Below are 26,159 nucleotides of genomic sequence, written 5' to 3'. Positions count from 1 at the left end.
GGAAGGAAGGAAAAAGGAAGAAGAGCGTTCTTCTTCTACGTTTTGTAATGCTGCCACACTGCCGCCGCTCGGTGGGTTTCGAGTTCTCGATGGAAAACCAACAGCTAGCTGGCAACAGCAAACGCAATTTGTAAGGAACTATTGATAAAGTATCCTTAGTTTTGGACACAGCACACCAATTGAAGTAAGCTGAGCACCTCACAAAATTTTCAGTGTTTGTAAGTAGTGTACTAGTGTCGTTTTAGGTGCGGCTTTTGCCGAGGATGTAACGATAACAAGAACCCCTGGTCTGCATGTAGCTAGCTTAGCTCACTAGCTGAACAGTATAGCTTAGTTTGCGAACATGTCTTAACAACAAAATGCCTTTATTCGTGGTCGGTATTGACAAATAAGCTGGTTGTTGTCAGATTCTAGTTCACGCCCTTAAAAACAGCCTTTCATGTTATTTAAGGGCACATGTAAAGAAAAAAAGCACCCGGGTTTAACTTTGTTGAGTAGCTTGCTCAGCTAGCTAGATGACAAAGGCATCCCATGTTATGGTTATGAGCGGTGACAAAAACAAATTCAAACTAGCTTATTTTTATTATTATTATAATAAATAATCACTCGTTTAAGAAGCATCAGCTTAAAACATCACTTAATGCACGCTTGCGTAACTTTAATTGCCTTTTTCAGAAAGTCTAGAAGACTGCATTTTCATACCAAGTGGGTTGTTGTTTTTTTCTCTTTCAGATTCAACTGCGTTCTGATAAAACAGGCAATGCTTCATGAAGAGTTCTGGATACTCAGTGAGTGGCTAGTCCGCCAGGGACATCATCAGGCACTGGAGCACAGATAACACCTCCAAACTTGTGAGTTTATTGACTAAGAGTACTTTTTGCTGCTTCATCATCCATCCATACAGGCGGTCGCAATACAACAGCTGCTAGCTGTGTGACGAAAAAAAAATTCTCTGAACACTGGCCAGTCTAAATATGCTTATTTGGCCAAGAATCAGACTAGGCGTCTCGACTGTTTGTCATTACAGTTTCCTACCAAAGTACAAGCTCTGTGATGAATGCCAGGTCTTGATTCTTGTGTGTGTGTGTGTGTGTGTGTGTGTGTTTATGGGAGGTTGCAAAAGCTGACGGTAGAGTATTCCAGAGAGACACTTGTTGGAGACAGCAGCTTCTATAAGGTAAACAGGATCTCTTCCTGAAGGTCGAGGGAGGTACTTCTCAAGGCCCCCACAGACAATACTCTGGGTATTATTAACGGAAACCACTAAGAATAGAGAGCAGGGGAGCAAGGTGGCTCCTCTGGCGGTCACGTTGTTTGGGTTAAACAAGCCAAAACGGAACATCTTCTTAAGAAGAGTGACTTCTCGAGCTTTCATGCTGGGTGTGGCAATTTAGAGGGCTTTATCTGGCTCTGATGTACAGCAGAGGAAAGGGAGATTAGTTGTGGATTGCTCTTGGCTGTTTATGTATGGAGGACTTGTGCTTTACAATTAGAATCTGTAAGTAAAACACATTTTCATACCTAATAGGACATTGTTAACCTATCATTTTATATAAGCTATGTATTATGTGCCTTTTTTTTATTTTGGATTTTTTAAGGCAGTGCATGACTTTGGCTGGTCCAGCAATATCCCCCAGATAATGCATTACCTACCTACTAAAGGAAAGAGTCTCTGTATGTTTGTGTCTGTTCTTCACTTTTCTTAAACATTCATCATAAGGAAGGTGATATATCCTAGTATTGGGACAAAAATTTCCTGCAATGCATTTTTGTTCTAATTGCAAATACATACATAGATACATACATACATACATACATACATACATGTATTTACTCAGACATACATGTCTGAGTAATCATGTCTGGTATGTCATTACTTGTGTTTCATAAGTTTGTCAGTTATATTTGGATGATGAATTGATTTTGTGTTAATCAGCTGACTTCACTTTGTGTGATCTAAAATTTTTGAGGAGATATTACTTTTTATTGGAGTTTGACTAATCTATTCATGTTTCTTCTTTCTGAAGGACAAATTGTATCAGACAGCATATTGGAATCGGATCAGATTTTTTTGAATCACCAAATATTGGTATTAGTATTAGTACAACCAATACAAAACTAATAGCAAAGAAATTAGATTAGATTAGATAGAACTTTATTAATCCCTCGGGTGGGTTCCTCTGGGAAATTCGATTTCCAAAAAAGCACAGCACCGACAGAAGTTACAGAATATTATATATATATACACACACACACACACACACACACACACACACACATATATATATATATATATATATATATATATATATATATATATATATATATATATATATATATATATATATATATATACACATACAGAGACAATATAAATAAAATATACGAAGGGGATAAATAGAATAAATAGGAATAAAAAATACAAGTGAATTGCACATTTCAAGTATTGAGGTCTATTGCACTGTTGACTATTTACAAAAGTATTGCACAAAAGGTATTGCACAGTGAGGTGAAGAGGCACTACAGCTTAGTTGTTCCCCCCTCCTTTGTCCTCCTGTTTCCCCTCCCTCTCCCCTCCAGAGAGGAGTTAAACAGTCTGATGGCGTGTGGGACAAAGATGGGACAAAATCAGAACGATGTTAAACGATGATTCAAAGGGTTTAATAAAAAAAGTGTTGGATTACCTGTTTTGGCATTTTCATATGCTCACAAGTTACTAGTAATTAGCAGTCGGGTTTATAACGCTATAGCCTCCAAAGTAGCATTGCTTTGGCTATAGCATTTTTCTCTTTGGATCCTCCTTGGGCTGGTTTAATTATCTTTACTGTCACCTTTGTGTTAATACCTACATGCTAAAAGAAACATCTTGAGTGTGCCCTTGATAGAGTATGGGTTTGTGTCATTTTGTGGGACTGTAGCATAAGGTTTATGTTGTTAACTCATGGTAATGTGACAGCGTACATTATGTCATACCACCTTGTTAATAATGCAAAAGTTATATAATGAGCAGTGTAAGGAATTCCTTTCTTCAGTGAGTAAATATGTAACAAAATGAATTCATTTTTAATTTTGATGACTGTGTCCTCAGCAGCTTAGTAAGGCTGTCTGCGTGTATCTTCCATCCAGTGTGAAATTGTCTCACATGCTGGATTATAGAGCTGGGCTATAGAACGATAACGATATGTATTGCGAAATAACCTTTTCTCGATAGAAAAGGTTAGTTTACTAAACAATAGTTTACTATTGCGATAGGCCTAATCTCTCTTGTCCTCTTAAAAAGAACAGCCAATTCAAATTAAGTAGCGCAGAGCCAAACCAATCACAGCCGCAGCGTCACGTCACGTGACTTGTTACGTACAGCACAAGTGCCAAGCCGCACATGTGTATTGGTTTGGGAAGCAGCCAGCCACCGTGCCGCCCGAGTGTGCCAACTACAGAAAAATCAACCGAGAGCGTGACCGAAGGTTACCGAAGAGAAAACAGATGATGGTTCCAATGCTGGAGAGATTGTCGAACGGAAGTGCCATAGAAGTTCCGTAGTGTGGAGGTATTTCGGCTATTTCAAATCTGACAAAAAACAGAGTAGCGCGCACTGTAAATTGTGCCAAAAGCAAGTCTGGAAATACAATAAACCGGTGCATGCTCAATTAGGGCTGGGCCATATTATACCGTTCACGATAATACCGGTATAAAGTTTGGCAACGATAGGAAAATGAAATATCGCGATAGAATGTGGGCAAAATGCGCATGCGCAGTGCCTTTGTTTTCATACGCACATGGCAGAAAAAGTATGGCGGCAATGGAGGATGACACGGACGAAGGCGCGTCTTTGAATGAAGTGGGTGAGCCAGAATTGGTCAGTAAAAACGGTGCAACTTCGGTGGTGTGGAAGTGGTTTGGTTTTCGTCCATCGGATACCCACCAAAGCAAAATTTTTTGTAGAACATGCAAGCGGGCCATCGCGGCGAAGGGAGGAAACACTACAAACCTATTTTATCATTTGAAGCAGAAGCACTCCTCTGAGTACAAAAAAGCCATTAAAGCATGTGAAGAGTTGTCCGCTTCAACTAGCGAGGTGGTAAGACCAAAGAAGATGACTCAACAAACAATCAACGTAGCTTTAAATAGCTCCATGCCTTATGACAAAAGTAACAAACGCTGGGGGGAGCTAATGTAACCGACCCAGAGTATGGGCCGGTAAAACAGATTAAATGTTCCTGCAAAACAGGGAAATGATGAGACAGAGACGACTGGTGAAGTTTCTCTTTGCCTCGCTTCTGCCATATTTATTTATACAATCACATGTATTTTTAACTTGCAGCATCACCATTCTCTATATACAACAGAAATAACAATAAAACCGTCTGTATGTTCAAGCTGCAATACCACGATCTTTTCATGGGAAACAAGAGTACTTCACGTGTAGTGACCTTCAAATCATTTACTCGGCTATTCTCTCTGAATGACAATTCAAAACAATATGAAATGCATGTTCAAATACATTTTTACCTCGATTTAACTCTTAACCCAAATACCTATGTATTCTGATTGTTTTAACCAACATACCAGTGCTTGGTCTTAAACCAATTTAGCTTAGTAGCTCACAAATACATGAAAGAGTCATGTGTATGCTGGCAGGCTTAGCTTTAGCTTTAACATTCTCAAAATCACTTTTCAGAACCAGTAAACAGTTGTTCTTCACTGCCAACAGCAGATTAACATTCATATTCACAAAATCAGGACACGACAAGGAGCTTATTCAGCTAAAACGACCTGAAATAAGTGGAGAAAGGAAACCAAAATGGCGCCCGCGGCTGGCTAGGCTTTGGCATTTTTTTCCAGTCCTTCTACTTCATAAAACGTAACCAATAACAGCGTTTACCCGCTGATTTATACCCCCACATTTAGCTATGTTTCTTATCAATATTTTACAACCGTTTTACTATAGTTTTACCGGTTACAAACCTGCAAAACAGGGAAATGATGAGACAGAGACGACTGGTGAAGTTTCTCTTTGCCTCGCTTCTGCCATATTGGAGAGGAGGACCTATGACCTCGCTATTCTGTCTCACTGAACAATGCGCCACCCGGAGGCTGGGGGGTGCAACTACCTCATTAAACATAGTTCACTTCGGTGACAAATCTCTCTTTCTTTTAAGTACTACTTCTGATGGGATCACACATTAGTGTGTCACACGCTCCCTGACAAATGGAAATGGCTCCTGACATTCAAAAATACAAACATTTTCAAAAGTAATACAGTCAAATACTCAACATGGCATATGTGCAGGGTAAGTATATGGCCCAACTGGATAAGGCACACAAGATGCAAACCCTGGGCTAAATGGTACAAAAGGTGTTAGTGTCCATGGCTGGTATGGAAAGAATGGCGCAGCTAGTGCAGATACTATGGCCTGTGGCTGTAGAGCCGGTTCTCCCAGTGACTCATAAGTAAACACTTGTCTAGGTCTCCTTTCTCGGGCTGACCTTCTTAACTCAGTCTGTGGGTCACCTGCTGGTATCTGTGGTAGCGCTTGCCCAGGTAAAGTGGACCTTTCACATTTTTCTTCCAGACAATTTGGCTGTGCCTGTACCTCAGGGACAGGGGGCATCTGACTGTCCCTTCCTGTCTGTTCATGTTCGCTGGAGGTTCTTTCTCTTTCACTGTCTCTAGTTGGTAACCGGAAGCGGTTCCTTTGGTCCTCAGGGCTTTGGCTTGTTGGGGGTACGCCAGATTGACTATAATGGACATCTCTTTCAACATGTCTAGCCTCTCTGGGGAACCTAAACCAGTACCCTCCTGCATCCTCATCAGATTCTGAGTCACTAGAATCGCTTTTCTGTCTGTTTTGTTCACTTAACTCCGCTTCTCTCTGTCTAATCGGTTTCTTAGGTGCCTGCTCAGATCTCGGAGGCGGAGCCTCAACTGGGAGGTCGTTAACCAGTAATAGGAGGTTACGGTGTAGGACCCTGGTTTTACTTCCATCACTGCCCTCCGAATAGACTGCATAAACTGGATTATCACCTATTTGCCCTTTAACCAAATAAATGGTTTTCTCCCAGTAAGATCGCAGCTTCCCTGGTCCCCCACGTTCCCTGCAGTTCCTTACGAGGACCCTATCACCAGGCTGTAACACTACACCCCTCAGCTTTTTATCATAGAAAGACTTGTTTTTGATACTAGACAACCTACTTTTTTCACTGGCTATCCTGTACGCTTCTGTCATTCTTTTCGCCCACCTGTCTGTGTAGCTTTTGTGTGACATTATCTGCTTCTCCCCAACTAGACCAAATAAAATGTCTACCGGAAGGCGCGGGTGATGCCCAAACAGTAGAAAATGGGGGGAAAAACCTGTGGATTCATGGCGCGTACAGTTGTAAGCGTGAACTATGTGTGGCAAATGATCCTTCCAATTCCCCTTTTCTTTTTCACCTAGCGTTCTTAACATTTGTAAAAGTGTCCTGTTAAACCTCTCGGCAGGATTACCTTGAGGATGATATGGGGATGTTCTCGAGTGTCCAGTACCTGATTTCTCCCTCAGTGTCTTGAAAAGTTCATTTTCAAACTCGCGCCCTTGGTCGTGGTGAAGTCGTGCTGGGTACCCAAAGCGCGGAATGAACTCTCCAAAGATTCGCTCAGCTGCTGTCTTCCCAGACTTGTTTTTGGTGGGGTACGCCTGGGCAAACCTGGTGAAGTGGTCCACGACGACAAGAATGTATTCATATCCCCCCCGGCTGGGCTCCAGGTGGAGATAGTCGATGCAGACCAGGTCCAAAGGCGAGGTGGATGTGATGGTGCCCATTGGAGCACGTACCTGGGTTGTTGGCTTCTTGCTAATGATACATCGGCACTTCCTGGTAACATAGCTTTCTATGTCCCGTTTCATGTACGGCCAGTAGAACCTCTCTCTCACCAGTGCCAGTACTCTCTCTGTGCCGATATGTCCCATGTTATCATGCAGGTGCTTTAACACCGTCTCTTTGTACTTTGCGGGGAGGATTAGTTGTTGCCTTTCACCTGTCTGTCTATACATCAGTCCGTTTTTGAAATGTAATTTGTCCCACTCCTGCAACATTTTCCTCGTTGTTTTAGTCACTGTGTTTCTGATGTCATTTGTTAAGACTGTCATTTTCTCCTTTAGCCTCATTATTTCTCCAACCGTTTTGTCTTCTCTTTGTGCTTGAGCTAGCTCATCTTGGTCGATTGCAGGGAAAACTGGATGTGGCTCCCGGGCTGCATTTTCAGCGATAGTTAGGGCAGCAATCCATGCAACATCACTTTCTCGAGCTGCTCTAGCTCCACCCCAGGCTGCTTGGACCACCTCAGGTGATAACTCTTCAGTGCACTCACCCACATACATGTCAATGTTAAGAGGGAGACGGGACAATGTGTCAGCATCAACATTGGCCCGGCCAGGCCTGTATCTGATCTCAAAGTGAAAGTCTGACAGTTCCCCGACCCAGCGATGGCCCACGGCATTAAGCTTGGCAGTACTCATAACGTAGGTCAATGGATTATTATCTGTATAGATGGTAAAGTGTGGAGCATAGTACAGATAGTCTCTAAAACGCTCACACACTGCCCATTTAAGTGCCAGAAATTCTAGCTTGCCGCTATGGAGACAATAATTCTTTTCTGCTGGTGACAATGTCCTGGACCCATACGCTATTACCCGTAATTTTCCATCCTGGCGCTGGTAGAGAACAGCACCGAGGCCCTGTTCTGAGGCATCTGTGTGGAGGCAGAACGGTGAGTTAAAATCTGGGTAGGCCAAAACTGGGGGACTCGTAAGCATGGTAATTAGCTGTTCAAGTACATGCTGGTGTTCACTAGTCCATGCAACGGGGGCCTTGGATGACAACTGGGGACCTTTAGTCTTCAGTTGGCGCGATGGGAAGGTTGACATGTCCGGTTTTACTTTTAACAGTTCATAGATAGGTTTTGCAATCCTCGAAAAGTCTTGGACGTAGCTTCTGTAGTAGCTTAAGAAGCCAAGTAGACGCCTTATATCACCAACTGTTTGAGGTGTCTTAGTTTTTAGGGATTCTACTGCCTCTAAGTCTTTTGGATCAATCCTTACCCCTTCTGCAGATACAAGGCGGCCAACATACCTTACTTCTTTGCAAAACAGTTCGCATTTTTCGGGTCTTAGTTTTACTCCGTGCCTCTGGAGTGCTCTTAAAACTTGTCTCACACCCTCAACATGCTCTTCAAATGTTGGTGCATAGCATAAGATGTCGTCCAGGTATGGGATACAACAATTGTCCCTGAGCGAATCTAACATCTCCTCCATGCTTCTTTGAAAAGCCGCAGGTGCATTGGAAAGGCCGAAGGGTATTCGTACCCACTCATAAAGGCCCCAGGGGGTGACGAAGGCTGTGAGGTGGCGTGAGCCCTCCGCCATGAAGCCCTGGTGGTACGCCTTTCCCTGATCAAGGATACTGAACCATGAATGCCCCCCCAGAGTGTCGGTCAGGTCTTGGATCCGAGGAAGAGGGTGTTTATCCGGAATGGTCTTCTGATTCAGCAGACGGTAGTCTATACAAAGGCGTAACGAGCCGTCTTTTTTTCGGACACAGACGACTGGAGCAGCATACGGTGACCTGGATTTAACAATCCACCCCTTGGCCAGGAGGTCCTGAATGTACTCCTTCACTTCGGAGAACAAAGGCTTTGGGACAGAGGAGTAGGCCCTCTGCACTGGGACGTCATCTTTGAGGTTGAGTGACATGTGCAAACTAGGAATACAACCAATGTCATGAGCATCTTTAGCGAAAGCGCCTGACTCCTCCCATAACATCTTTTCCACAATGTCTTGCTGCTGTTTCTCAAGATGGCCTAGATCTACTGGTGGCTGCCACAAAGTTCTAGGGGAACCTGTCTCTGCCTGACAAACAGTAGTTGCCTCTACTTTAGCGTCGTTTTCAATGGGTGAATCTGTCTCTATCACCTTCTTAATTGCCTGGACGCTACCAATAGCAGTCTTTCTTGTTAGAACAATGTCATGTCTAGTGTGGTTTTCTACAGGCACAGCTACATAAGGTAGTTTGCCGGGCTGGATCTCTAAGAGTCCCTCTCCTAATCCTAACTGCTGCAACTGGACAGAACTCTCTTCAGGCTCAAACAAGACTAAACGTTCACTTGGGTCAAGCTGTGGTGGGACTTTACACTTTACCCAGGTTGTGCTGCCAGCAGGAATTACTGTGTCTCTGTAACCCACCCTCAAGCGCCCCTGAGCTGTGTTCTCCTGATGTGTCTGGATGAAATGTACCATTCCCTGTGCTTCATCGACTGGAATAGACAGTGCACCCCCAAGTAGCTTAGCTAAGTTAGAAGCAGCCTGTGCTGGGCTTCCCTGGATTAACACTTCCACCACATTGAACCCTATGAGTGGTGTGTCTAAGGGCACTGAGCTAATTAGAAATGGCACATTCATGGAAAGCTCTGGGTCTTCATTGCCTGGCAAATTTACAGTTAATACTACCCACCCATCAAATGGAAGAGATTCCCCATTAACTGCATAAATCTTTGGCACTTTCCCATAGTCAGTTAACTCTATGAGCTCTGCTATCGGACGAACATTGACATCTGGAATGTATTTATTTTTCCAAGCTCGGTCTATCAAGCTAACCTGAGCCCCTGTATCTACAAGAGCGGTCACCGTTAACCCATTAAGAAGGCATTTTGTTGTTGCTTTTTTTCCTATTAGTCTTACTATTGGCTCTCTGTTGCTTACAGTGGTTTTTAGTGGCTCATTTTTGCTCTTCTTGGATTTCTGTGTCTTGAGTTTAGCTTGGTGCACTTTGGTGTTGTCACACGATTCAGTCTCTGTGTCAAGGTGGGACTCAGATGTTGTCCCGGTCACAGCTGGTCCCTCCGCAGCAACCGGCCCTCGTTTCCCGGCTGCTTTGGACGTTTGAGGCAGCCAATCGCTCTATGGCCTTCTTCGCCGCATGAGAAGCAGTGGTTACAATTTTTAGAGCCCACCTGTGAACATGTAGAACATGCATAAAGTCTCTCAGTCTTTGTTGCAGCTGGTCTAGCTGTACTGCTAGAAGACTCTTTCTTCATTTTTTCTGCGAGTGAATCTACTACTCTAGTGAGTGCATCAATCTTCTCTTCCAGTTGCTTTACTGTGTCGGCTGTTGACTTTTGATCTGCAACCTCTCTCTTTGTTAGTTTGACTTTCCCTTCATCCACATGGGCAACATGAGCACTGAACTGTTTTGCTCGGGGTGTGGAACCTAATCTCCGGTGACGCTCAGATTCTTCACTGGTCACTTTCATTGCATGTTTCAGAATCATCTCATCTGTCACTGACTGATTTGCCAGCAAGGGCTTCAGCTCTCTTCTAATATCATTGTCCTTATGTCCGATCCCCTGATAAACTGTGTGCAAGAAGACACCTTGAACTGTTTCTGGGGTATATTTAATCTCAGAATCAGTCTTTTTGGACTCAAAAAGAACTCTTTGCTTTAAGCCAATTATGCGGTAGAGAAATTGTTGTGTTGTTTCATTTTCTCTCTGTTTGGCACAAATCAGTTCCTGGAACAGCTCTGTACTACTCCTTTCTCCAAGATGGGACTGCAGGAATCCTTTTAACCCGGCAACTGTCATGTCATCTTTATTAACTAACATGTCCTTGAAACTGCCTGGTTTAATTATTTTTAACACCCCTCTAACAATCTCAGATTCTGTAAAATTCTCTTTTAGACCCTCCTCTATCTGCCTACACACACTGTTGTAGCTGATGTCTGACATGTGATCCCCTACTTGGCCTCCCTGAACCTTGAACTCACGTCTCGGAAGATAAGGTAGGTCTTTGAGGGAAACTACAGGGCCTGGGGGAGGTCTAACATTACTTTGTGAGGTGAGTTGAGCTTGCTGTAGTGCAGGAGTTTTTACTAAACCTTGCAATGTCCTACCAACCTTCTCATAGTCCGAAATCATTTTAAGGAGTTCTTCTTGTGGGATGTTAAGGCTAGAGTCAGACTGATCCATGTTTACTTGAGCTGCATTGAACTGGCTGGGCTCTGAGGTAGGGTGGGGTGCATGCTCTGACGTCCGTGTTTCCACATCTGTCTCCACGGCACTGGTCTGGTTGTTGGTAGGATTCAGAAGTTCATCTACCATGTCCTTTAGCGCTAACAATTCCCCCATCCCACTGTCCTCAGCTTCTAACATTGCCTTGCTGTAGATGAAGGAGTTGATGTACTCGAAGCTTCCTTCTGCATCATCACTTGACAGCTCTGACAGATCCTTGCCTGGTACTGGACCCACCTTTGCAGCAATCTCAAAAAGCTGATCCGGCATCAGTGCGAAAAGGCCCTTCCTGATGTCCCACACCAGGCTCTTCCTTACACCGTCAGCCATGATGTCCTCCTCGTTGCTCTGCGATGGGTAATTCTAAACTGGATCTTCCCTCTGTAGTGGACAGCAGCTCCTCCGCTTTACACCAACTCTCCTTGGGCCATCAGCTCCGCAGCAGGTCTTATGGATGTGTGAGGATCAGCTCCATTGATGATGTGGAACCAATCCCCGTACGGGCCACCAAGAATCTGTAACCGACCCAGAGTATGGGCCGGTAAAACAGATTAAATGTTCCTGCAAAACAGGGAAATGATGAGACAGAGACGACTGGTGAAGTTTCTCTTTGCCTCGCTTCTGCCATATTTATTTATACAATCACATGTATTTTTAACTTGCAGCATCACCATTCTCTATATACAACAGAAATAACAATAAAACCGTCTGTATGTTCAAGCTGCAATACCACGATCTTTTCATGGGAAACAAGAGTACTTCACGTGTAGTGACCTTCAAATCATTTACTCGGCTATTCTCTCTGAATGACAATTCAAAACAATATGAAATGCATGTTCAAATACATTTTTACCTCGATTTAACTCTTAACCCAAATACCTATGTATTCTGATTGTTTTAACCAACATACCAGTGCTTGGTCTTAAACCAATTTAGCTTAGTAGCTCACAAATACATGAAAGAGTCATGTGTATGCTGGCAGGCTTAGCTTTAGCTTTAACATTCTCAAAATCACTTTTCAGAACCAGTAAACAGTTGTTCTTCACTGCCAACAGCAGATTAACATTCATATTCACAAAATCAGGACACGACAAGGAGCTTATTCAGCTAAAACGACCTGAAATAAGTGGAGAAAGGAAACCAAAATGGCGCCCGCGGCTGGCTAGGCTTTGGCATTTTTTTCCAGTCCTTCTACTTCATAAAACGTAACCAATAACAGCGTTTACCCGCTGATTTATACCCCCACATTTAGCTATGTTTCTTATCAATATTTTACAACCGTTTTACTATAGTTTTACCGGTTACAAACCTGCAAAACAGGGAAATGATGAGACAGAGACGACTGGTGAAGTTTCTCTTTGCCTCGCTTCTGCCATATTGGAGAGGAGGACCTATGACCTCGCTATTCTGTCTCACTGAACAATGCGCCACCCGGAGGCTGGGGGGTGCAACTACCTCATTAAACATAGTTCACTTCGGTGACAAATCTCTCTTTCTTTTAAGTACTACTTCTGATGGGATCACACATTAGTGTGTCACACTAACTAATGCAGTGACACATTGTTTAGCCAGGGATATGATGCCTATTCAGAGTGTGGAAAGAGAAGGTTTCAAAAAGATGCTTAAAACGTTCGATCCACGCTACAAGCTACCCACAAAGAAATACTTCTCTAAAGTCGCCTTGCCTGCTTTATATGAAGAGATCCGTACTGAGGTGTCAAATGCGTTATCTTCGGTGGAGTTTTTTGCGTCCACCACGGACATGTGGTCAAGCCGAACATCAGACCCCTACATGAGCCTCACAATACATTATGTGGACAAAGACTGGAAGCTACAAAACAAGTGCCTCGAAACATGTTTTTTCCCCGAGGACCATACTGGGGAAAATATAGCCAGAGTCTTAAAAGAGTTCCTCAGCTCGTGGAATCTTCAGGAGGAAAAACAAGTGTGTGTGACGACTGACAACGGGGCCAACATTGTGAAAGCCGTCGCACTCAACAACTGGACCAGACTTTCATGCTTCGGACATCGCCTGCACATTGCAATAGGTACGTTTTTTTGGGTTTTTTTTGCTATAGGTAAGTTAATTATAACGTCAGATTAAGAACTTATTGTATTAGTTTAAATGATGGTAATAATACTGTTTGTGTTATTAATCTCTGAATGTGGGTAGTTGTACTGCAAGATATATATATATATATATATATATATATATATATATATATATATATATTAGAGAGAGAGAGAGAGATGTGTGTGTAAATAATTGTGTGTTATACAACTTAAATGTCACATTCCACACCGCATTAATAGTGCTGTTGAAACTGTGTTTCCTTTTAAATGTATGTCTTTTAGAAAGAAGTGTGAAGGACCCAAGGATCGAACGAGCAGTTGGAGTGGGAAAGAAGATTGTTGCTGCTTTTGGCCATAGCTGGAAGCGCCAGCGAGCTCTGCAGGCTGCCCAAAAGGAACTGGGCCTACCAGAACACAAACTCATAACTGAATGTTGCACTCGTTGGGGTTCAAAGCAGAGAATGATCCAACGGCTGCTGGAACAAGAAAAAGCTATAACACAGGTTTTAGCTGCTGATAAAACCACAAGGCACCTCATGTTGACATGGCAAGACATTGAAGTGCTTGACTCGGTCAGCACTGCACTCAATCCACTCCTAGAGTTTACAGATGCTTTCTCTGCTGAAGAGTATGTAACCATTTCATGTGTTAAGCCTGTTCTTCAGATGTTTAACAATGACATGTTAAAAGTAAAAGAAGGTGACACTGAGCTGACCAAAGACATCAAAACAGCAATACTTGACTACATGAACAAAAGCTACACAGACAGTGTCACAGAGAGGCTTGTTAACATGGCTTCTTTCCTTGATCCACGGTTTCATACAGAATATTTCAGTGAGAGAGAAAGCAAAGCCATCAAAGTTCAAGTCATGAGTGAACTAGAGCATCTTGTCCCACACCAGGGTATCACAGGTTTTTCAGAAACACTTCATACATCTACTGGTGACCAAACAAATCAGGGAGCTGTTAAAAAGCAAAAGAAGAGTCTCGGGAGTTTTTTGAAGGGACCAGTTAGTGGCAAGATGGAGGTAACTGCAGAGAGGTTATCATCTGAACTGAGATGTTATGTGAATAGTCCACCAGCAGACAGTGAGTGTGATCCTCTTTCGTGGTGGAAAGTTCACACAGTAAACTTTCCCCACATCAGCAGATTAGCTAGGAAATACCTCTGCATTCCAGCAACTAGCTCTGCATCTGAAAGGTTGTTCAGCACAGGTGGAAATGTTGTAACTTGTCAAAGGTCCTCCCTTAAGCCCGCATCTGTGAACATGTTAGTGTTTCTGACAAAGAATCTTAAAACTTGAAATGTAGAAAAACTTCCAGGAGCAGTAGCATAATTTATCTGTTTTTTGTTTGTTTTGTTTTTACTCAAGAGTTTGTGCAATATTATTATTTGACTTATTGATTTTGCACACTGCACTTTTGTTACAAAGCACCTCTTAAGTTTTGTGGATATACATGATTATGGATAACCATGTATATAACAGGATAACCACTGTTGAATTTTGTGTGGCTGTAATGCACGTTAAAATAAACAGCTGCTTGTTTAAACAAAAACAAATTGATGGGGTTTTTTTCCACTAAAAAAGTTGTAGAGTTGTATTTTGTTTTGCGTCAATTATATCGTCAGTTATATCGTTATCGCAAATTTTCAAATCTATATCGTGATAAATATTTTTTGCCATATCGCCCTGCCCTATGCTCAATCTCTGACTGGAAGCGCTAATTCGTCATTCGGCTTTTGTCAGACTAAAGTAACTGTTAAAACTGTTTGAAAAGCGAAGCTATACAACAAGGAGAGATTGAGAATTTCCTTTTAGTTCTCAGTTTATTTGATACTGACAAAAGTTAGTCAATTTTGTCTGATCTTCTGTAAAACAAACTAGGATTTATTTTTAGAATTAATATTTTGTTTCTAAGTGGAATTGACAATTTAGTAGTCTGTTTTGTTTGTTCTATTTTGAAACGCTTTAGTGGCTGCCTTTTGTGTAGTTTGCAATATTTGCCTTTATTTATCTGAAAGTCTCATGTTCCTTAAGTACATCTACCCTGTTGAACTTATTATGGGAAATAAATATTTAAATCAAAACAAGCTGCTGATTATTTCACATTTTACTTGTGAGCAACGGCACATTTAAATCTTACAAATATAGTTATTTGGCTTATATCGTGATATATATCGTTATCGCCTGAAATGAAAAAAACATATCGTGATTTGAAAAAATCTTATATTGCCCAGCTCTACTGGATTATGAGCAACTCCACTATCTGCTATATCACCACAGTTGTGATGTAAATGAATGAGTAATGAAAGTCGAGTTCCTGTTTAATTATTTAGCAATGGTTATTACATTAACATGTGTATGTGCTTTGTTCAGTGAATGTATTCATGGCCACCCCACCATAAGAACAATTTAAATCTGTGGGTAACTGTTCAAAATTCACTTTTTGAGGTTGTCTACACATTTGAATGATAAATGAACTGGTACTTATATAGTGCTTTTCTACTCAATTTGAACACTCAGATTCAAATGTTTCTGAACTTGAGTGCCAAAATCTTTTAATATGCATTGAAAACCCTGCCTCATTAATTGGCTCCATTACTTGTATAGGCCGAAAACCCCATGTTAAACAGATGGATGAATCTCATGTTGTCTCATCACTGTATTATTGTAGGGTCTTTATCTTACAATGTAAAGTGCCTTGAGGTGGCTGTTGTTGTGCCTGTTTTAGTTTTGGTATTCAGATTTTGTGTTATTATCAGCATCAGAATAGAGAAGTGGAATTTATGTGTTATTACTGCTGATGAACAGTAATAATACAACCTCTAACGATTAACAAGTGTGAAATTACTGCCTACCTAACTTAGTCATTTATCACGTTTACACCCTGCATACATATTGAAGGCAGCTGTTTCTTTGCCTGTATGGGGTTTTTTTTTCTTAACATAGGCAGCCCATTAACACTTCACCTTAATCTTGTAGGAGTAATTTAAAACACAGATAAATTTACTTTATATTTTATTGATTGACATTTAACCCTAACATTTGAAATGACTTGTGTGGTATGAAAGTCCTTTCAAAGCAAGATTAATTGAGCCTGCTTAACAATAGGAAAATCAATAACATAAAGTTAAGTAAAGTTAAACACCAAAGTCTTTGTCACAATCGCTATTCATTACTCCTGACAGCCTTCAAATTAACCATGGTCAGTGTTCTGATGTGTGCCCTTGTTAGTTAGAATTATAGCATTGATTTCTCTGCTAGGTTTTGTGTCGTCGTTTAGGCAAAGGTTGCTTAAGCATTACAGGGAAGGAGCGTTTAATTTGTAAACAGACATTTCTGTATTGTTCTGATGTTTGACAGGGGTCTTTAATTCAATACATCACTGTCTACATTCTCTATGTTCCCACAGATAAACCATGATCCCCATCACCGAGCTGCGGTACTTTGTGGACACACAGCCAGCATACCGCATCCTGAAACCTTGGTGGGATGTCTTCACCGACTATATCTCCATTGTCATGCTCATGATTTCTGTTTTTGGGGGAACACTGCAGGTCACCCAGGACAAGATGATCTGCTTGCCCTGCAAATGGGTGGTCAATGAAACCTGCAAGAGGAACTTCAATTCAAGCATCACATCATCAGTGCCCAAAGGGATCCAGTATGATTTGGACCGCCACCAGTACAATTATGTTGACGCTGTCTGCTATGAAAATACATTGCACTGGTTTGCCAAGTATTTCCCCTACCTAGTATTACTCCACACCCTTATTTTTCTAGCTTGCAGCAACTTTTGGTTCAAGTTTCCACGGACTAGCTCCAAACTAGAACACTTTGTATCTATCTTGCTAAAATGCTTCGATTCTCCATGGACAACAAGGGCACTATCAGAGACAGTGGTTGAAGAAAGTGACCCAAAACCAATGAAAATGAATGGCTCGATGGACCACAAAGAATCTGTAATAAGTGAGGATGTTGAAGCAAGTGTTCCTATGCTTCAAAGGACAAAATCACGCTTTGAGCAGGGCATTGTAGATAGAACGGAAACAGGAGTTTTGGACAAGAAGGAGGGTGAACAGGCAAAAGCTCTGTTTGAAAAAGTGAAGAAGTTCCGCATACACGTGGAAGAAGGAGACATTGTGTACAGACTGTACATACGCCAGACTATTATCAAAGTCATCAAGTTTATTTTGATAATCTGCTACACAGGGTATTATGTGCATGATATTCAATTTAGTGTTGACTGTTCTGTAAATATAGAGAGCCTGACTGGTTACAGCGTGTACCGTTGTGCTCACCCACTCGCTACACTTTTTAAAATCTTAGCATGTTTCTACATTAGTTTAGTGGTGGTGTATGGTTTGATCTGCATGTACACGCTTTGCTGGATGCTTCGGCGCTCCCTAAAGAAGTACTCCTTTGAGTCAATCCGGGAAGAGAGCAGCTACAGTGACATACCTGATGTGAAGAATGACTTTGCATTCATGTTGCACATGATAGATCAGTATGATCCTCTGTACTCAAAACGCTTTGCCGTGTTCCTCTCAGAAGTAAGCGAAAATAAGCTGAGGCAACTCAACCTCAACAACGAGTGGACACTGGACAAACTCAGGCAGAGGATAACTAAGAATTCTCAGGAGAAGTTGGAGTTGCACCTTTTCATGCTTAGTGGCATTCCAGATACAGTGTTCGATCTGATGGAGTTGGAGGTTCTTAAACTGGAGCTAATCCCAGATGTGACCATTCCCCCAATCATTGCTCAGCTGGTTAACCTGCGAGAGATGTGGCTTTATCACACCCCAGCCAAAATAGAAGCTCCAGCTTTGGCTTTTTTGCGTGAAAATTTAAAGTCTCTGCATATCAAGTTCACCGACATCAAAGAAATCCCCTTATGGATCTACAGTTTGAAGAATCTCAGTGAGCTTCATCTGACAGGGAATCTCAGTGCTGAGAACAACCCTTACATCGTCATTGATGGGCTCCGTGAGCTCAAGAGACTCAAAGTGCTTCGGCTGAAGAGCAATCTCACCAAGCTACCTCAAGTGGTCACTGATGTGGGCATGCACCTCCAGAAGTTGTCCATCAATAATGAAGGAACCAAGCTCATGGTGCTCAATAGTCTAAAAAAGATGGTAAATCTGACAGAACTAGAGCTTATTCGCTGTGATCTTGAACGCATACCACACTCAATCTTCAGTTTACACAACTTGCAAGAGATTGACCTGAAGGATAACAACCTGAAAACCATTGAGGAGATCATCAGCTTCCAGCATCTTCATCGGTTGGTCTGCCTTAAGCTCTGGTACAACCAGATTGCCTACATTCCTATTCAGATTGGCACCCTGAACAACCTGGAGAAGCTGTACCTGAACAGAAACAAGATTGAGAAGATCCCCAGTCAGCTGTTCTATTGCCGCAAGCTGCGCATCTTGGATTTGAGCCATAACAACCTAACCTATATCCCAACAGATATTGGCTTCCTCCAAAATCTTCAATACCTGGCAGTGACAGCCAATAGGGTAAGTGATGTAATAAGCATAGTTTCCAACCATTTTAATATTATCCTAATTATAGATTGGAGTTTATCCATAATGCTTTATTTGTATTGTTTATTTGCTGATAAAACAATAAATGAACTTACAAGTCATAATTTCTTTCCTTTTTTTTCCCAATGCAAAATTCCTTGTTCTTTAAAATACAGATTGAGAACCTGCCTAATGAACTGTTCCAGTGCAAGAAGCTTCGCACTTTGAACTTGGGAAACAATTGCCTGCAGTCTCTACCATCACGATTTGGAGAGTTGACTGCATTGACACAACTAGAGCTTAGAGGAAATCGCCTAGAGTGTCTGCCGGTGGAACTTGGAGAGTGCCGACAGCTGAAGAGAACTGGTCTTGTGGTGGAAGAGGACTTGTTCAACACACTGCCCACAGAGGTCAAGGAGCAGTTGTGGAAAGCGGACAAAGAACAAGTTTAAAAAACAGGTTTGCTTCTGCAAGTACAGATACTGATCTACTGGCTCTGGACCTACAAGTTGGTCCCAGAGGCTTGCCATAACAGGCAGTATTCCTGCTGCATTGTGCCGTTTCTAAGTTTGGGCATCAAGAACCAGTGCCAGGTAGAACCAAAATCCTGGCAGTTTCTGGCTGTCTTCTTAGTCTATTTGATTTATTAATTCCTTCACAAAAAACTTCTCAGGCCTTTACATTATAATTCAGTAATGATGCTTTTTTTTTTTAGCAATAATATAGTTTGAATCTTGTGTTTACATTTTTATGCCTCTCGATTATGGTATAGAAGACAGTTTATGCCACTGATCAATACTAAAAAAATAAGGTTTAATACATTAAAATATTTTGTCAGGTGTTCTGGTTTGAAGGCACAATGAGATGGCAAAATTACTTCCAAGACATCTTTATTTCTGTATATAGACGATAATCACTTGTTTTGAGTTACAAAGACACTATTAAGAGTGATATGATAGTATGACTTAACAAAACAGTAATAACTATAGATGAGTGGAATATGATTATACTGAGAGCCTTGTACCTAAAGGTGGTTTACAAAGTGGGAAGAAGAAGGCCATTGAGGACACTGTTAGTATTGTAGCGCTAAAGGGCTTTTTGTTGGTTGGTTGGCTGATCATCTTTTGATACTAGAATGGACAATTTGGCAGAATGTAGGGTTCGGTTCCCTCTTTCTATGGAAAGATGTGTGTTTGACCTAGTGCTAAAGGAAAAGCAATTATTCTGCTGCATATCACTTATTGCACTAGCATTAAAATGGCATTAGTGAAGCTTATCAGAATACCCTAACCTTACTGCTAGTATATCTTTAATGGAAAATAACATTTTCGCAAAAAAAGTATATGATATGTTTGCAATAACTTGCACATAACAAAATAAAATGCGGGGGAATGCTTAAAGATTTTGAATGAGATGAGTCGTGTCTGCCTCACAGGAATTCAGATTAAGTTTATACAGAATGACAGTGGTGAAATTCAAATGGAGCCTGAAAGTATTTGTAATATGTCTGTCAAACGTAGAGGCTTAAATGAGATTGGGGCTTCGTTTTTTTGTAACAGATGTAAAAAGAATCACTGGTGATAAGCAATGATAGCTCAATAGCTACAAATAAGAAAGACCAGACATGTCATCATGTCTTTAAATGTATTTTTTAAGCACCTAGCCTCATGTTCATTTTAGTTTGTTACTATACTCAAATTCTGTTACTTTATTATTACTGGACTGCATTAGTGTGCAATGTTCAGTGAAGAAGCTGCTCACCTATGTGTGAGAAAACACACATCCTAAATGTTAAATGTTGGAAATGTTACATATTACTCACTGAGGTGAGGATAAAAGTCTCTTTTACTGTTTTCTGCTGATATTAAAAAGCTAGTAGTAAAGAAATTTGAAATTTTACTGCTACAGAATCAACCTGCATTCCAATTAAATGAAAAGAAAATGAAGTAAATCTTACAAGTTGATCAGATTAGTTGCCTTATTTTCTCCTCTCGTTGTCATGCATTGATTGTTATATTTCTGTTGTCTGGTCAGATGAAAATTGTTAGTTTTTCAAAGTGCACCATAATAATAAGCCCCAGATAGTGATGGAGCTTTTGTTGTCATAGTTTCCTTAATTTAAGCTGTCCGGTAAAACTTCTACAAGGCTGTACCTAGCTGTTGAGTTTAGATTTTGGTTACTGAAGATGCACAAAGTGTAGTTTATTATTAATGTTTTATTATTATTTATTTATTTGATTTGATTTTTTTTTTTTTTTTTTTTTAAAGCTCATCTGTCCAAAAGACCATTGAGCTTATGCCAGGCATCCATGGTGCATTGTTCATTCAAAAGACAGTATTAGTCACAATATAATCAAGCTTGCACACACAATAACCCAATGAATCATCATCTAAATTATGCTCAAGATCAAGGTCATTTGTTGTTTTATGGGCAATAACCTCTGAGTTGTGATGGATCGGGTGTCAGATAAGCTACTTTGTCATTGACGTTCTGGGTTTTGGGGAAGGGTTTTATTTGTTTGTTTTTATACCCGTCTTTGTTTTAGTACCAGATGTAAGAAAAAGAAAAGATATGTTTTTTTGTTTTGTTTTTTAAATCAATAATCAGACTTAATTGGAAGTAACCAGTGCATTCTTTTTCTCAAAATATGAACTTTATTTCTCACAGTTAAAAGCATATTTAACCTTCACTAGTTTTTAATTAAGAAAGAGAGATTTTTTAGGTAAAGGTTTACTTGTTTTTGCTCAATTGAGAGTGACTGTTCTGTATTTTTGTTTTGACACAGTGACCAAGACAAAGCTAAAAATTTGGAATTTGTTATTGATCCACAGTTCTGATGCAGCACAACACACAACAGGAATTCTCGTATTTACCCCAAGAAAAATACAATTCCTGTTCTAATAAAGATTGACTGAAGCAATATACATAATAGAAAACATTTCAGCTATGCGCATCTATAACCGTGACATGTTTGACTATGCTATGTTGTGCAGTATTACATTTATTTAAGCTGTATTGTTAGTAACGATATAGATTTCTAATGTGCATTTGTATTCATTTTGTCACATTGGTTTTACTAAAGACATGGTGAGATTTTCACATTAAGTAGATTAGAGATCGTTGTGCTTAAAGGATGCTTTTGCACTATAGCACTTCTCTCAGAACTTACTTTTAGGTGTTGCAAACAATAGTGTACAAGTTATTGTATGCACATAGAAAAACCTGTTTTGGGCATTTTCCAGTGTGGGAAGGTTTACCTGAATGACTGCCAGCCACGAGATTAAATTTAAGTTTACGCTTTTACATAGAAATATTAAAAAGGAAAAAAAGAGATGAATTTTGGTCTTTAGTGGAGCATTTTGAATGACACCCACAAACACATTAGCAATACACCTATTTAGTAAGACAATCGACTATTCCATTTAAAAGAGACATCATGTCATCACCTCTGAGTGATTTGTTGCAATCAGTACTGTAAATAAGTGGTCAGTGCATAGTGTAGTAACATTAAATAAACATGTTTTTGTCTTAGTCACTGTTAATCTTTCTTTTTTCATTTTTATTATTAGACTAATTTTATTATTTTAATTTTGATATCTGTTAGGATTATTGTAGAACTAAATTTCTCAGGAAAGCAGCCAGTACTCACTTTTTTTTTTAGTTGATTGCCTATTATTATTATTATTATTATTACGGTATTATTTTTTTATTATTATTTCTTTTAATAATTTAAACGGTTGTGATAACATTTTTATATCAAATTTCTATACATTATTTTTTAGTTTTGTGTATTTAATATTAACTGCTGAATTGAAACTAAGTGTATCTGTATTTTCAAGGAGAAACCACTTTATTTGACCTTTCTTGTGTTTTTGTCAAACATCTCATGTCTGAATTGTCTTTATTGTGAGCAATAGATAAAGCCCAAGTAGTTTGTCTGATTAATGGGACTTCTTTACCCTTTGGTTTCTGTTTTCTATTTTTAATTTGTCTTTTTTCCTCTTAAAATGTTTAATTTGGGTACAAAATAATTTTGCATCTTTCTGTTTCTCTCAGACGTGTTATCTTGACACACTTGGTTTTGTGCAGTTTTGTTTTGTTTTTTGCCAAAGGAACATCATCAATGCATCAGTACTGACGTTGAGTGTGTTTGAACATGTTTCTCTTCATTTCTTGTACACCACTGACTCCAGTAAAATAAAAAAATGAAGTAAGCCACATTTGTCTTGGTGTGTGTTGGGCTTTTTGCACAAGAAGGGTTAAACAATTACATAAAGGTTTAGCTTGATGTGCAAGTGTGCAGATACAGATACTGACCAGTGTGCAAATGTGTAAACCACCACACTATGGAACCCCTGGCACTGGTTGATATATACCAGTATAACATCTCTCATACTGTAGGTGTTCAACTGGCTGCAAAGACCCATATCATGCTACAGTCACACACGTTCAAACAGAGGTTGGAGATAGTGGCATGACCAAACCTACAAATTGAAATTTCCTTGTCACAATGACTAGGCTATCCTATTTGTACTCTAGTGTGACTGAGCCATTAGTGACTGACCCATTATGCCCTCATGGGCAAAGCTATTGTCATGCAGGAAGATACCACTCCCACCTTTACAAAAATCCTTCATCATAGGATAAAGGAGATCACTCATTAACAATTTTTTACAAGGGCCATTTCCAGAAACTGGACAACCACGCCCAAACCATGTCAGCAAAATGTCCCTCCCCTCACTGTTAGTGCCAGTGACTCTTTTTTTTTTTTCTTTAATTTTTCAATTGTCTGCGCCTCTCGTTTTGTTTGTGAAAATTCCTTGCGGAACCATTCACCGCTGGATACCCATCCCCACACGGACATGTTTCTTCGACACACTTATTCACAGACGCAACATTTGAAATGGTGAGTTTCATTGTCGCATTTACAGTCGCTATTTGTCAAATTGAGGTTGTTTCCTAATTTTACGTTATAACGGTTCTAAACAGGCTACGAGTCACTTAAAGCATTGTGTAATAATGTAGTTCTTTGCGATAGCAGGCTAAGCTAGTCAAGTAGTGGAAGTTGAAGTTCGGGAGAATTTCCTTGTCTTCGTGATGTTTTTGATGTTCTTGTCTATTTTGCAGGCTGTTACACTTCACACAGATCTAGGAGACATTAAAATTGAATTGTTCTGTGAGCGCACACCGAGGGCATGTGAGGTAAATGTATTTCTCACCCTAACTCTCCCTAGCAATCAAGCCTTTTATTTTAAAACTCTTACATTTTATGGACCTTTACGTGAAAAAGTAAGACGATCCAGCACTCGATTTATTTTCTTCCACTAATTCAGGGTCGTAGGTGGGATGGCGTTTATCCTAACCCACTTGGATCTTGTGTTGTTGTAGTACGAAAGTACGCTAAAATGCAATTTGGGGGCTTTCTGTATGAAGTTTGCATGTTGGTCCTGTGTGTGTGCATGGGTCTATCGGATTCCTCCCACAGTCCAAAGGCGTGCCAGTTCTGAATTGAATGCAGGTGTAAATGATGATGATGATTATTGATAAATCAAATCAAATGAATGATTGGACTGATGTAGGACATTTCTAAGAGGTTACTGACCCGATTTCAGACTTTATTCAGATTTGTGTGCACCTGATGTGTCGGAATTACTTTCCAGCATGGCACAAGACTACAAAGAGCATTAAAAACTCAATTTAAAAACTCAGTTCTAAGATATACTGTCTGTAATGAAGATGGAAGAGGGGTGATGTGGTCACCTCTGGCAGATAAAGTTCTTTACAATCTAGACTCAGAAATGATCGTATTCTGTCAGGTAAATAAAGATAGTCAATTCTTAAGGGCGATGAAGGTGTTTAAGATTGCATTTTTTTTTAAATGTAATAATAACATTTGTAAGTGTAATTTAAAAACATGACAAATACAAGAATTTGCATTTAATTTTGCTGGTGTTTTTTTGCAGAACTTTCTTGCTTTGTGTGCCAGCGGCTTCTACAATGGTTGCGTCTTCCACCGAAATATAAAGGGCTTCATGGTTCAGACTGGAGATCCTACAGGTACAGATGTTATTGTTGTTTTTGAAGTGGCAAAAAAATATATAAAATGAACTTCCTGTTTATTGCATCTTTGTTTTCTTATTAAAACCTCCAGGTACAGGTAAAGGAGGAACAAGCATGTGGGGGCGTAAATTTGAGGATGAGTTCAGTGAACACTTAAAAGTGAGTAAATCCTATAGCTAGTTGGTTTAAGCTGGTTTTACCCAAGTGTCATTCTGTGGGAATGTTTTTCGTTCTTCTGATTTCAGCATAATGTAAGAGGAGTGGTCTCCATGGCAAACAATGGTCCCAACACGAATGGCTCCCAGTTTTTCTTCACTTATGCCAAACAGCCTCACCTGGACATGAAGTACACAGTGTTTGGAAAGTAAGCATCTTATGCAAGCCAACAAAACAGGTTTATGATTGTGTGACCACCTACTGGCTTTGTTACCTCAGGTAAAATTGAAACATTTGCTGACTGCTTACCCTCTAAAATTTAGGATCATAGACGGCTTGGAAACACTGGATGAGCTGGAGAAGCTGCCTGTGAATGAAAAGACGTTCCGGCCACTGACTGAAACTCGGATAAAGGATGTCACCATTCATGCTAATCCTTTTGCTGGATAGCAGATTTTCACTTTCATATGATACAATGCTTGTTGCCTTGCTAAAGTCGAAATACTTTTCAAATGGTAGAACTGGAGAGTCCACTCACATGCCCAGACAGTGGGCAGAGTGCTGACTTCAAAGCTACAAAGTGTTAAATTGTCTTAACTTTTATACGGTGTAGTTCCTCATTTTGCAACTTCATGTAAAAAGTATATATAAATCAGGGGGATGTCTTGTTTCCTTTAGACAATAAACTTTGTAAACAAAAAATAAAATATGGATGTAACCACCATGATGTCACCCATTGGTTAGTGAAGTCTCATTCTGAAGTGTTTCAAAGTTGTTTTTTGAAGCTGACTGTCACAAGATGGAGGTGGATCTAAACAGGAGACCAGAGGAGGCCACACACTTCTTACTGACACATGAATGATATGTTGTTAACCAGTGAAAATAGCGTGGAAATTTCTTAGTTTCTGGTTGTAAAAATTACCTTATTTTACAAACTGATTATGATTTACTTAGTTAACCTGAAACTAGCAGTTGAACCCAAAGTTATCAGGAAAGTGTTTGCTGAGGTTACATAACAAAGGAGCTGAGGATTGTTTCCCCATAGACTTCTTTGTAAACGCAAGTCTTTTTGGAACTTTAAGAGTCGCCTCCTGCTGGTCGTTAAAAAGATATACAGGTTGAAGTTCGTTTCACCTTTCAGACGAAGATGTATCCGTATTTTACACTGTCTGTGCTTTAAATCAGTTTTGAAATTATTTTTGTCCTTAACAGGTTCCTTTCCATTTATTCAAGTACTCTAAAGGGGAATGTAATAAATTGCCAATGTTGCGTGTTTAAAAAAAAAACAAAAAAAC

The 26,159-nt window shown here is 40.2% G+C and overlaps 3 protein-coding genes across 3 annotated transcripts; all 3 read left to right on the top strand.

The window, feature by feature from the left end:
• The first annotated feature begins 90 nt into the window (after positions 1-90).
• lrrc8ab (leucine rich repeat containing 8 VRAC subunit Ab) lies at positions 91-19,407 on the top strand. Its single transcript, XM_085368693.1, has 4 exons — positions 91-184; positions 733-851; positions 16,532-18,641; positions 18,824-19,407. The coding sequence occupies exons 3-4, from the start codon at positions 16,539-16,541 to the stop codon at positions 19,097-19,099; spliced, it is 2,379 nt and encodes a 792-aa protein (XP_085224819.1). The 5' UTR covers positions 91-184; positions 733-851; positions 16,532-16,538; the 3' UTR covers positions 19,100-19,407.
• LOC146621657 (E3 SUMO-protein ligase ZBED1-like) lies at positions 11,398-14,421 on the top strand. The gene is made up of 3 exons (XM_085368564.1): positions 11,398-11,561; positions 12,617-13,092; positions 13,400-14,421. Exons 1-3 carry the CDS (start codon positions 11,398-11,400, stop codon positions 14,419-14,421), a joined length of 1,662 nt encoding a protein of 553 aa, XP_085224690.1.
• A 4,133-nt stretch (positions 19,408-23,540) lies between the features above and the next one.
• On the top strand, positions 23,541-25,579 carry ppil3 (peptidylprolyl isomerase (cyclophilin)-like 3). The gene is made up of 6 exons (XM_085368692.1): positions 23,541-23,554; positions 23,776-23,850; positions 24,612-24,705; positions 24,800-24,867; positions 24,954-25,072; positions 25,188-25,579. The coding sequence occupies exons 1-6, from the start codon at positions 23,552-23,554 to the stop codon at positions 25,312-25,314; spliced, it is 486 nt and encodes a 161-aa protein (XP_085224818.1). The 5' UTR covers positions 23,541-23,551; the 3' UTR covers positions 25,315-25,579.
• Positions 25,580-26,159: the final 580 nt, after the last annotated feature.

Source organism: Diplotaxodon limnothrissa, linkage group LG12, assembly GCF_057381915.1.
Source record: "Diplotaxodon limnothrissa isolate DT_005_m linkage group LG12, D_limnothrissa_male_GT1.1, whole genome shotgun sequence".
NCBI lineage: Eukaryota > Metazoa > Chordata > Actinopteri > Cichliformes > Cichlidae > Diplotaxodon > Diplotaxodon limnothrissa.
Note: the sequence above shows the minus strand (reverse complement) of the source record. Positions and strands in the feature narration are given on the sequence as shown.